Source organism: Hyperolius riggenbachi, chromosome 8 (genome assembly GCF_040937935.1).
Source record: "Hyperolius riggenbachi isolate aHypRig1 chromosome 8, aHypRig1.pri, whole genome shotgun sequence".
NCBI lineage: Eukaryota > Metazoa > Chordata > Amphibia > Anura > Hyperoliidae > Hyperolius > Hyperolius riggenbachi.
Genome location: NC_090653.1, coordinates 65,548,445 through 65,561,022, shown reverse-complemented (window position 1 = coordinate 65,561,022; position 12,578 = coordinate 65,548,445). Strand labels below are relative to the sequence as shown.

At 45.8% G+C, this 12,578-nt stretch overlaps 1 protein-coding gene across 6 annotated transcripts in view; it reads left to right on the top strand.

Moving 5' to 3' along the window:
• LOC137528858 (rho GTPase-activating protein 11A-like) overlaps positions 1 to 12,365 on the top strand; it is a 95,376-nt gene extending 83,011 nt beyond the window's left edge. For all 6 annotated transcript variants that reach the window (XM_068250559.1, XM_068250558.1, XM_068250561.1 and 3 more), the window contains exons 13-14: positions 6,753 to 6,873; positions 10,767 to 12,365. In XM_068250559.1, the coding sequence (XP_068106660.1) occupies positions 6,753 to 6,873; positions 10,767 to 11,674 (1,029 nt within the window). In that variant the 3' untranslated portion in view covers positions 11,675 to 12,365. The remainder of the gene's footprint in view (positions 1 to 6,752; positions 6,874 to 10,766) is intronic.
• Positions 12,366 to 12,578: the final 213 nt, after the last annotated feature.

Here is a 12,578-nt window from a genome sequence, read left to right as displayed (position 1 = left end):
GGGGTGGGGGATAGGAGTTACAGTGCAGAGGAGAGGAGGGTGACAGTGGTGGGGGGAGAGGAGGGTGACAGTGCGGGGAGGAGGGGAGGGTGACAGTGCGGGGAGGAGAGGAGGGTGACAGTGGGGGTGGGGGGGGATAGAAGAGTGACAGTGCGGAGGAGAGGAGGGTGACAGTGGTGGGGGGGAGAGGAGGGTGACAGTGCGGGGAGGAGGGGAGGGTGACAGTGCGGGGAGGAGAGGAGGGTGACAGTGGGGGTGGGGGGATAGAAGAGTGACAGTGCGGAGGAGAGGAGGGTGACAGTGGTGGGGGGGAGAGAAGAGTGTCAGTGCAGAGGAGAGTAGGGTGACAGTGGGGGGAGGAGAGGAGGGTCACAGTGGGGGGAGGGGAGGAGGATGACAGTGGGGGGAGGGGAGGAGGATGACAGTGGGGGGAGGGGCGGAGGGTGACAGTGGGGGGAGAGGAGGGTGATGTGGCTTACTAGCTAGCAGCTGGGGATCTCCTGCAGTGATTAGCTTCCAGGTCCTCACGCTGGGATCAGGGGCGGCCAGCCACGCAGTCCAACTTCAGGGCGAATCGGAGGGAGAAAGATGAGTGAATGCGGATGCCGCATTGGAAGAGGGAGGAGGCGGTGGAGGGAGATTGGATGCTGCATTGGAGGATGAAGGAGGAGGCGGGACCAGACGTCCAGAGTCACTTCCCCGACCCGACCCCGCCGGCAGCAACTTCCTTTGAAGTCCATGCCTCCTCCTCGCCGTCACTGGGCTTTGGCTGCGACCACCCTGCCCCCACCTCCCTATGCATCTGAGGGGGACACATCAAGCGGACACAGACTCCTGTCTGCAGCCGGCGTGGCACCCGAATGCCTGGTGCGTCACACGCTGGCTGCACGTACATGATTGACGGCGGGGGGCGGAGTTAGAGGCGGCGCCGCACGAAGTAAACAAAGTACTCGTGCGGCTGCTCGCTCTGTAAGAGAGGAGAGGGGGCGGTCCAGAAGGCAGCAGAGGCGTGGCCGCCACCGCGAGCATGACATTTAATGAAAAAAAACACACTGCAGTAGTGGCCACGGTGAGCGGTCCCCCGCGTGGCGCCTTTTCCACTCCCGGCGCCTCAGGCGAAAATTTATTCTTGCCTAATGGGTGAGACGGCCCTGGGCACATACACTGTTCGATTTCAGCGAAAATTGATTCTATCTAATCTATCGATCGATTTGCGGCCGATTTAGATCGATTTGAGCTTTCTGACAGGATGGAAAATCTAGGTCGATTTGCTGCAGGCAGCAGATCGATGGCCCATAGAGTTGCATTGGATTTAATGGTGCAGTAATGCCTTTAGATCGATTTTAAATAGATTTCCAATAGATTTCATTCTGAAATCTATTGGAAATCTGTTCCTAGTATGTGGCACACATCAGATTCCTGTCAGATTGAACCGGACAGCATCTGGCAGAAATCTATCAGTGGCCACCTTTACAGCTATCCCAGCACAAGATGGAGTAATACCAAGGTCCTATGGCAATTGCAGTCACAGTGACTGAGTAAATCCTACTTTAGAAGCCACAAATCTCCATGGAGATCCCGGAGTAAAGGAGTGAAAATCCTTCCAGCAGGGATAGAGAAATAAAGCTCTCCAAATATACAATAACCCCCAACAATATTCAAAACCAAAATAAAACCCTTAGGGCCCGTTCTCACTCGGCCGTTTAGCAGGCGTTTACCGCTAATTGACAGCGATCGCTAGTGCTTTTTAAAGCGCTAACGCAATGTTAACTAATTGGCAGTGACCCGACTGCCGCGATCGCCGGCTATTCGCAGTGATTGCCAAACGATAATCGTGATCACTCAATCTCGAGAGTGTACAGCGATGTTTACCGTGTTAATCAGTGTAAAATCACCATCGCAAAGCTCTAGCACTTTTCACTAGCGTTTTGCGTTTGCAAGTGATAACGGGCCCTCACTGTCATTAGGCTTTTTATTTCCTCTAAAAGTTGAGGTCACCCCTCCTGACAGCAGCACCATTACACAGCCAGTGATCTGTGAGTGGCACTTCTCCAATCAAACTAAATGCCTGCCTAAAAGCAGAGCAGATTTTGGCAGATATATTAAAGGGGTCCTGAACTCTGAACTTCCTCTCTGCTCAAAAAGATACACAACAGCATAATAACCTTGAAAAAAAACATTTGTTACAGCAGATAAAAATCCTGCAATAAATCTGCAGTCTACTTCCTGCTTTCATGGAAGCAGACATAGAGTTAAAATCCCGTGTTTACAAATTAGCTGCTTTGTCGAGGCAACCAGCTGAGAGATCATATTACAGTTGTGATTAGTCAGATAAGGGAGGAATTAGACAGGCTAACTCTCTAAAGGGTGGATGTCTCTGTTTTCCTTCTGTCCTGTACAAGAGTTCAGGTCCACTTTAAGTTGTGGTGGAGAAAAATAGGTCTCAGAGAAAAGCATGGTATCAGTGAGAGGATACAAAGGCCCACATATGTCGTTCTGAAGTGAGAATTCTGACACTGTAAGGGTAAACTTTGTAATTACTGTGATGCTAAAAGTGAACCAGAGACGAATCACCCTCATGTATTTTACCATATATATCAGTGGGAACATAGAGAAAACGCCTACCCTGCTCTTTCATTCTTCACTGCTCAGCCTGCTTGTTATCAGTCCTGATAAAATCCCCCACTGAGCATTCAGGCCCAGTGCACACCAAAAACCTCTAGCAGATCTGCAAAACTCTAGAGGTTTTTGAAACAGATTTCAGAGTTTTGGAGCGTTTTTGTGTAGCAGATTTCAAATATTGTTACAGTAAAGCTGTTACTGAACAGCTTCTGTAACAAAAACGCCTGGAAAACCGCTCTGATATAGTGTTTTTTCAAAGCAGTTTTCCACTTTCCTATACTTTAACATTGAGGCAGAAACTCCTCAGAAATCTAAAAAATGCTGCAGCCCCTGAGTTTGCGTTTGTGGAAAAAAACGAACCGCTCTGGTGTGCACCATCCCATACACTTTCATTAGCCAAGCGGTTTTCTCCCTGCAAGCGTTATAAAAAATGCTCCAAAAGGTCAACTCGTTTCGTGGAGGAACTCCCTCCACTTTTTCAAGTCATATGACTTGAAAAAGTGGAGGGTGTTCCTCCACGAAACGCGTTGTCGTTTTTATTAAATATTTCTATCTAAGTCCCCTATCTGTCTGTATTATACTGCACTATGCGGCCCGTGCTCCTTGCTTAATACCCGCCCACTGTGGAGAACTAGACGCTGCTCACCACGCTTTCTAGCGCGAGTTAGAGCAAGCATCTTAGTTCCCATAGCAACACTCGCAAAGAGAACTGGGACTAGTGACGTCACTTCCGCCCTCTCGATACGCAGAGCCCGGTACCCGGCTGGCTAAGAGGGACACAAGCTCACCGCGGCTGAGTACACTGTGCCAGCCACACAAATATTAGGTGAGACCTGTCCTACTGTTATAAATTTGGTAATGCATGGTAAATTTAATACACGCAAAAAAGCAACCCTTATAGCGTTTCTGTGGAGGGTATTAAAAAAACAAACTTACCTCGAGCTTCTATCGGCTGTCTACAGCTGTCCTTTCCCGCGCTGTCCTCCTACGATCTTCGGTTCCCCGCCGCCGGTCCCGGTCTAATCTTGACCGGGACCGGCAGCAGCTGCACGTACGTGGCTGCGCGCGTCATCGGGAGCTTACTGCGCAGGCAGCTCCCAATGACGCGCGTGGAAGCGAGCACTATTCGTCTAGTTAGACGAATATTACATCGGGACCGGTGTTGGGGAACCGAGGATCGTAGGACGGGGTGGGACATGACAGCTGCAGAGGGGCGATAGAAGCCCCTGGTAAGTATCGGATTTTTGTTTTTTGAGCCCCTCCACAGTATCCCTTTAACAAACAGGCTTGTCCTAGAACAGATAGCAGTGGATCTATATTTAAGTAAAAAGGTGTATATACCTATTTGTACAGCGCCAAAACCCCCGTGTCCCTGCGTCAAGCGGTCCCTGTGTAGCTGAGTCCGTGCTTTTTGCTACTGTGCATGTGCGCAGCATGGACCCAGCCTCACAGAGACAGAAAAGGGACGGGGCCAGGGAGCCGGGTGCGCGCGCATGCGCAGTAACAGGCGGGGGGGGGGGGGGACAGATCTAGAGCCCGCTTTTTAAACGGGCTTGGGTCTGCTAGTAAGTTAATAATAATAATACCTATTAATATAAGAGGCCTACAAACATTTTCCATTACAAATTGGAAAAGGCAGAAAAACAAAAGTACTTTTAAGAGCAAGTTCGAACAACATGGTAACATAGCAATAGCACAATATAATCTCTCTATGATGATCCTACTATAGAGGAACTACTTGAGAGAGGGGCTATAAGATGAAGACTTGTCAAAGCAGAGGGAGGGTGGTAGAACAAGGAAGAATTCAGGGAGTGGTTTTCTTGGTATTCTCCATTTTAAATTTAGGGAGTAGTCTGCTTGTAATTCCTTCGTTTCATTGGTAACTGGGGTTAATGGACAAACTCATGTGAATCAATGATTCCCTGTGAGAGTGTTCAAATATGAGCGGTTCGATTCCGATCCGCTCACCAAAGCGCTGCCTGTACCATTTTGGGGCGATTTGCCTCATTGAAAGGTATAGGGAAATCGCAAAACGCTTGAAAAAGCGCTTTGTATAGCGATTTTTCCCCAGCGCTTTTAAGAATAAATACATTGTATTATTTTCCGGGTCAAAGAGTTCACTTCCTGACTTGCACCAGGAAGTGAAAAAAAAAAACAAATCGCTGGGAGGCGCTAAAAATAATCGCACACAAAATCGCAAAACGCTGGCGTCGGCGATTGCGATGTGAACAAGGCCTAATTCAATAAATGGAAACTACCAGCTCTGCAGATCTTCCTCTGCCGTGAGGCGCTTCTGAGGCACCAGACACCATCAGCTCTGCCAAGTTTGGCTGCAGTCATACTCAGCAATGTGGAACGCATTGCTGTGTCAGGTTCTGACTTCATCCTCCTCACCACCCTCACAGAAATCTCAGGCTGACGGGAGAGCAGAACATATTTAAATTTTCTTTTTCCTTTTTTTTTTTTTTTTTTTTTTTTTTTTTTATGGATCGTCCCCTTCACTCTCCAGGGGGCTATTTATCATACCACATTACCATTTCAACAACACTCTCTTCCGAAGGAATGGGTGTATAAACCAATCAAACAGTAGGCAAGAGGCTAAATATGCACCGCTACGCAGTGAAACCCAAAAGGAAGGACACCCCAACATTCTAACAAATGTGCCTACAGCATAGGGAACCTGATATTTGCCATTCTAGGGGGGAATTTCAAATCTGGGAAAGAACAGCAGTGTTTTCCCGCGGCTGAGACGACATCCTTGGCCAGCAGCCAACTGAGAACAGCTGACTGTTGACAAAGGGGAATCACACGCATTGTGTGATTAAAAAGCAACAACGTCTGCTTTATTTTTTTACCCTCTGCGGAAAACCACACATTGCTCCCAGTGCACTGCCATTGTGCATTGGGAAGCATTATGTTTGTGTTTTTTTGGCAAGCGTGGCCCCTTGCCTTAGAGCACAAGAAATTGTACTGCACTTTCCAATGCACTTTAGCCAATTAAAAATAAAGGTTTTGGTTTTCTTTACAACTATTATTATTTTGCTCTTATCTAGAGATTTTTGCATCGCTTTTTAGGGGACGCTCAAAACAGGATGTTCAGAGGGCCTTCAAAAACAATAAAAATGTTCAAAAGACTTGTACACACATTCCAACCTGCCTGTCGGTAAGATTGATCCACCGGTTGGATCTGGCAAACAACCCGTTATCAGTTGGTCATCTGGTTGTCAGCTGTACACCTGCCCAACTTCTCTTCCAACAGACAAGTTTGAAAAATAGTTGGACAGATTGTTGGTAGGTGTGTATAAGCCGTAAGCTGTGGTCAAAGTTTACAATGTGTATTGTGCTCAGACAAAGCAGGTTTAATCCAAGGAACACTGTCCACTATGCATCCATAGGTGCAGCCCCAGCACTGTGGGAATGCTGAATATCTAGAAAACCAGCAAGGAGTACAGTACAGTAACCAGTAAACTGCAATAGAAGTCTTCAGTTTAATATCAAATTGTGTACAAGCGTGGCACAAATGATGTGTGCAGGAGGATCCCCCTCAGTCCAGATCGACCTCTCTCCCTTCTACACCCCGAAAAGCAAAATAACTCTGCAGGCACTTTCACAGTAGGACCCACCCGTTACTGCTTGCCCCGGTCCATCCCATCCGTACTTCCACAGTGTGCAGAAGGTAGAGAGACCAACAGAGGGAGATCTGCACATATGATTTGTGGCATGCTTGTACACACTTCATCTTCAAAGTGAGATTCTTTTATTGTCGTTTAAATAAATTGGTTAATCCACTATAGAGCGCTCCTTGTTTGTTTTCTTGGTAACTTGCGGTCAACTTCTCCTTTTTCAATATAAAGTCTACTAGGTATTAGAAGGGCATCTGTATTTTGATATCTGATTGGTTAGTCAGCTAACCCAGAAACACAGGTTTTTAAACTTGTGTAACAATTTTTTTTAGAGATTTTGTTCAACGCCCCCATCATAAGACTTCACACTCCCCCTTTGTCCCAGGAGTATGGATACCACAGGTTTACAGCCTATGCTTAACGGTGGCTTATAGAAAAAATGCTGGTGTTGCCCAATTTTACTTCTCTGTTCTTTTGTCTGTCGGTTTACTTTTGTTCCTTCTTTAGACTCCGGAGTGTAAAAACCTGGAGCAGAGTGGGTGGACATTGATGAAGAAGATGGTTGCAGATGCTCTGGAAGGGAGAGATTTTCGCGTGCCTCCTTTTATTCTGAAGACTTCAAACAGTGGTGAGATCTCTCTCTTGTAGTCATTAGAAATTCTCTTGTAGCCATTAGAAATGGTTACTAATACTCTGTTAAATTTAAGTTCATAGCTTTGTTTCCTTATGCCATTTGGTGATGCAATTTCTGATGAGTTTGTTTTGTGCAATTCCAATCTTCGTACATTTGCATAAAACGCGCATCAACTCGAAATGATTCTCTTTGCAAACTTAAGCTATTGTAAGTGTGGAAGGTCCCATTGCAGCTGTCTTATGTATCAACAGACCTGAGCGTTGGTAATAAATGCTCACTCTATGCTCCCTTTTTTTTTTTTTTTCCCATTATACAGTGTTTTTTGTTTTTTTTCCATGTTTTCTGACAGCACCTTTAATACTCGTCTATTTTTTAGGTGAACTTTAGCAACAATTAGAAATTTTCCACATAAAATACAGCACGTTTGAAGCAGCCGTTACGAGTGCATGCCGGATATGGCCTTTGAGTAAAATGCTGTTTTCAGTATCATTCAGCCCATATGCTAGAAAAATAAACCTAAATGCGAATTTAAAAAAAAAATGCTTAATATTAAGCTAATGAAGGAGTGACTTATAGCCGAGTTGCCCCTACTTAATTCAACTTTTTTTCCCTTATTGCAGTCTGTGTCATGGGCCCTTCCCCATTCATAAGGTTCCTCAGAGCAGCACAGTTTTGATGCTACAGTAAGACATGTCCTATCCCAAATAATTAAGGGAATGACGGGGAACCATGCAGAATGAATAAGCTGCACATTGTTACAATAAACTTCCCTGTGCCACTCTGGAGTATCTCATAGGGGTGGCCACTTGTCATGGCACGAGACAGTTTGGCAGTATTTGTTGGGATCAGGGCCGGATTACCAACCAGGCAACAAAAGCAGTTGCTTGGGGCCCCATTCAGAGTCAAAGGGGCCCCATCAGCACATAAACCAGCCCTCGCCATCCTGTCAGCGGTGGCTGGATGGTATAATGGTTAAAGGGACTCTGAGCAGTGCAGTAACTATGGAAAGATGCATATCATTTTAAAGCTCTCTTTCTCCTCTTTCCAATGATATATAAACCGCCGCCCTATGCCTTTTAGTTTTCGCTATTTTCACGATCGGAATTGCAGTTTATCATTGGAAAGAGGAGAAAGAGAGCTTCAAAATGATATGCATTGTTCCATAGTTACATTGTATTACACAGGATGACTTTTCTCCAAAGTCGGCAGCTCGATTTTAGCACAATGCAATGAAATATAAGGAACCCAGGGGGATATAATTACAAACATCATGCTGGTAGGTGTGAGGATGTAATTAATTAGTTGTGGGTTTGCTTAAAGGCATACCCACTGGCACTGCTCGGAGTCCCTTTAAGGGCTCTGCCTCTGACACAGGAGACCAGGGTTCGAATCTCAGCTCTGCCTGTTCAGTAAGCCAGCACCTATTCAGTAGGAGACCTTAGGCAAGTCTCTCTAAAACTGCTACTTCCTATGGGGCGCGTCCTAGTGGCTGCAGCTCTGGCGCTTTGAGTCTGCCAGGAGAAAAGCGCGATATAAATGTTATTTGTCTTGTCAAATGATGCCGTGCGCTGCTGATTGTCTTCAGAGCCAGGCTCTCCTCCTAGGTCCCCCTCCTGCTACTGTGCGCTCTGCCGCTGCCCACTCCTCCCTCCCTTCCCACAGAGAACCACAGCTGCAGCAAGAATGATAGCAGCAGATGGCAAACGCTAACTCACCTATCCATGATCCAAGCGATAGAGATCCCGTCATCTGAAACCCATCTGTCTCTTCTACAGTGCAGCCACTCGCTCTGGACTTCCTGATTTTCAGATCAGACAGGAAGTAGGAAGTAGGAAGTAGTAATAGTAGTAGTAACAGAGCGGCAGCACTCTAGAGGAGACAGATGGGCTCCGGATGACGGGACCTCTATTGCTTGGATCGCAATAGGTGAATGTGAGTCATCTGGTGCAGTCATTCTCCCCCGCTGCAGCTGCCGTATCTGCTGGACTATTGTATTCACTGGGATGGAGGCTGCATGGTGGCTGTCTAGTTTTGGAGGAAATCAGTTGTTCGGTGGTGGGGGTGGTTATGTAATTCTGTCGGGGGAACGGCTTCTGGGTTGGCGGTGTCCAGAGCTTTCTGCTATTGCCAGGCTGGAGATGCAGGGGGAAAGTGCTGCTGCTGTGATATCTGGCGCCCTCTTCACAGGGGTGCCCCAGCCCCTGAGTGCAAATGTCCCAGCCATTCATCTCTCACTCTGCTATTCCCTGCATTGTGCAACTACAGAGGAAAGCGGGCTGTTGCCCATAGCAACCAGTAGCTCGGCTGCCCCGGTGTGTGCGGCATGTTGCTGTGCAGCTGCATCTTCTGCTTCTATTACGACATGATGGGGGGGCCTAAATCAGTTACTTTGCTTAGGGCCCCATTTAGCCTTAATCCGGCTCTGGTTGGGATGGAGACAAATATCTATACAGTAAGGAAATGAGCATACTTATATTTCAGTAGAAGTAGGGACAGTCACAGTGGGGATACCACGGTAGCCTGTGTGACGAGACCAGGAGCCAAATGGTGCAGTATCGTAGGATAAAATTAGCGCAGTATTACAAGAGTAGTTATACTCACAAAGGTGGGTTGCAGAACCTGCAACCACTGTGTGTGTGTATGTGTGTATGTATGTATGTATGTACAATAGCAGGTGAGGCGCTACACCTGCTATTGCCGAAATTCTGTTTTGTCCCCATGTTTATTGCCTGATGAAGCGGGCTGGGCCTGTGAAACGCGTTGCACTTTTTTGGGATACTATTTAATAAATGTGATTGCTACTATTCAGTCTTTCGTGTCTGCTTTATGGAGGTAAGTCCACCACTTCCTCCCAGCAAATGTTTAAGTTTTTATCCTGCTGGCGCCTCTGTTCTCCTACTGCTATACTGTTTCCACCCCTGGTGGAGGGGTGATCTACCCCCTTTCGCATCTACAGAGAGTGGCTTCTTATCCCTGAGTGAGGACAGGTCTAATCTCCTCACCTGCCTATACAGTGGTTGCCTTTGTGGTAACCCACGTTTGTGAGTATAATTTTCTCACGATAACCTTTACTTCATTTATGCTTAACATACTACACTATATTGGGCTCTCGGTTTCCCTACACTTTATAATGATGCAGGCAAGCCTTTCCCCTCACATATAGATCCTTCCCATGGAGTGCTTTTGTGAAGAGTAAAGCTGTGTGCTCGCTGCTCGACGGGTCCTAAGACATCCCCTTGACAACGGACTGTCGCTAACTATGCCTCTTCCTGTTGACTGGTTAAGCACAAGATCACGCGACGTACAGGGCGGCACAAGACTTCCAGCGATTGCGGTACTTCGCGCGGTGTCTTTGGAGATCTTACAGATCCGATCCGCTGTGTCAGTCTTAAGTCATCGTGCAACGCTATACGACATTCGCAATCGTGCTTCTGTACCCACCTGACGACATTGTGTAAAAATCACCGGTCGTCGGGAAAATCACCAGGTATATACATAGCTTTTAGGAAAATGCTGAGAATCCCCCAAGAGGAGATGGACTAGTCCAAAATCTGTTAGATCTGTCAACTTTTTATTATCTACTGTGACAGTGGCACAGGAAAAAAAAATACTTACTGCATTTTACTCTGGGACATATGTACATTTTACATGTATGCATGTATTTTAAATTAATTTCACATTTTTTTGCAATAGTCATGCTCATCCATATTTCTAGGGAGGTATGTCTGCACCTTTAAAATCTGTTTTTTTCAGACATAGAGATGTATACAATCTGTTAATTAGACTTGTTTTGCATTTTAAAATATGGCTGCTTTCTTTATCAAAGTTAAAACTGATCAGCTGCTGTAGGGCTTACTTTAACATCCTGTCTGTTTACTTTGTTCCAGTTGATGTTCCTGGTGGTAAAAATTCCTCTGCTCAAGATCATCATTCACTAAGGTCCTCTCCTTCTTGGAAGTCACTGGTTCCAGACAGTGAGAACCTGGACACAGCGTGTTCTTCAAAACAACGCAGGTCTTTGCGTCGTTCCCTCAGCATGCCAGAGAAGGTGGGCGATGGCATCCAAGCTGAAGGGGATCAAGAGGCTGTCTCAAATAGTTTAACCATTAAGAAGGAAAGCAGAAGCCACGAGGATGGGTTGAACTTCTCTGAAAAGACATATGTGCTGGGCAATGACAGACACTCTGGGAAAGACTGTTTATATGCAAGTAAATCCCACACTATGCACAGTTATACCTCTGTGACAGAGCTGGGCGCTCAACAGCATGTTCCGCCTTTAAGACATATTGGCCACACATCTCAGTACCGAAGTGTTCGGAAATTGGTCCTTAGCTTGCCTTGGACCAATAGTATTTCTGATATGGACCCTCAAGTAAAAGACTGGGAAGCGCTGTCCTCTCACCCCATTAAACGCAAGGGGGCACGGAGATATGGACGCTCAATAAGCCAGGAAAGTGGTATGCAAGCAAATGGAGACCAGCGTCTGTTTAAAAGAACTGATGATGATGGTGAATCTACCAACTCAAGTCTTCTAGGTGGACGGAATCGGCCTGTTTTTATTAGCCGTAAGAATATAACCCTCAGTCAGTATGGATATCGTAGTCTAGACCTACCATGCCAAGAGTCCCTTGAGGATCACCAAGCTGGTTCTGAAAGTCCATCATCAGATACATCCGTAAGTCTTGATAAGGAAGGCTTACCTTTTAAGGAGATGCGTGTTGGTGTTGAAGAGTACAAAGGTTCTCACGAATGCCTGATTCCGGGTTCTGAACAGAGAGCTGAGAAAAATATATAGTGGGTTTATGAAGCCACTGGAAACTCTGGTTGGGCTTTCCTACACGGCCTCCAGTCTGAGGTCAATGGTAGATTTTAGGCGGTGAATTCTCTGGCTTGTCTCAGAACCTATTGGCATCATAGGGTTAGTGCCACTATGTATGAAAGCTATTGGTGGCCTAAAACATTTGCTTTACAATTTCATTTTTTTTAAAATCCTTTCAGCGGGGCTGGGGATTGGAAATGTTTTTAATATGCTTCTTTTAGAGAAATCAGTCAATGAGCATTTCATATCTACATCGTCTTTCCATAGTGCATTTTAGCAAGTGTTTTTATTTAACGTGCTGTATGACATCACATCCAGAAGATGAAGGCTGATTGGCCTAATGAGAAAAACGCCTGTCCATTTAATACAGAAATAGAGGAAAGAAGGCACGATATGTAACGAGACGCAGTGGCATGCAGTAAGTGATAACCAATCAGAAATCAGCCTTGTTAGCCTGCCCACTGTACCTTGTGCCAAGGGCCAGGTGTCCCTTCTCTAAGAACTTTCTGTATATCACAACCCAGATATGCAATATCAATAGTAACCTTGATGTGTTATGAAAAATGTACACATTTTACAAATATGAATGATCATTTTTAGCAGTCTTGTCTTTGTAAAGTTCACGGTCAGGAAGCATACAAGACCATTGTAAATGTAATTTTTTCATGTTTTTGGGTATTTGAATGTCTGTTTGTTTGTTTTTGTTAGTTTTTTTATTACATTTGTGTATTTAACATTTTTAAGCATACTGTTTTGGAAACATTTCCCACCAAAAATAAATAATGCATTGGTTTTAGTTGACATGTGAATGCATTTTGAATGCCTTTCACGCCTTTAGGGCCCTTTTCCACTTCTATGTGCAATTGCTCTGTGTTGCGAT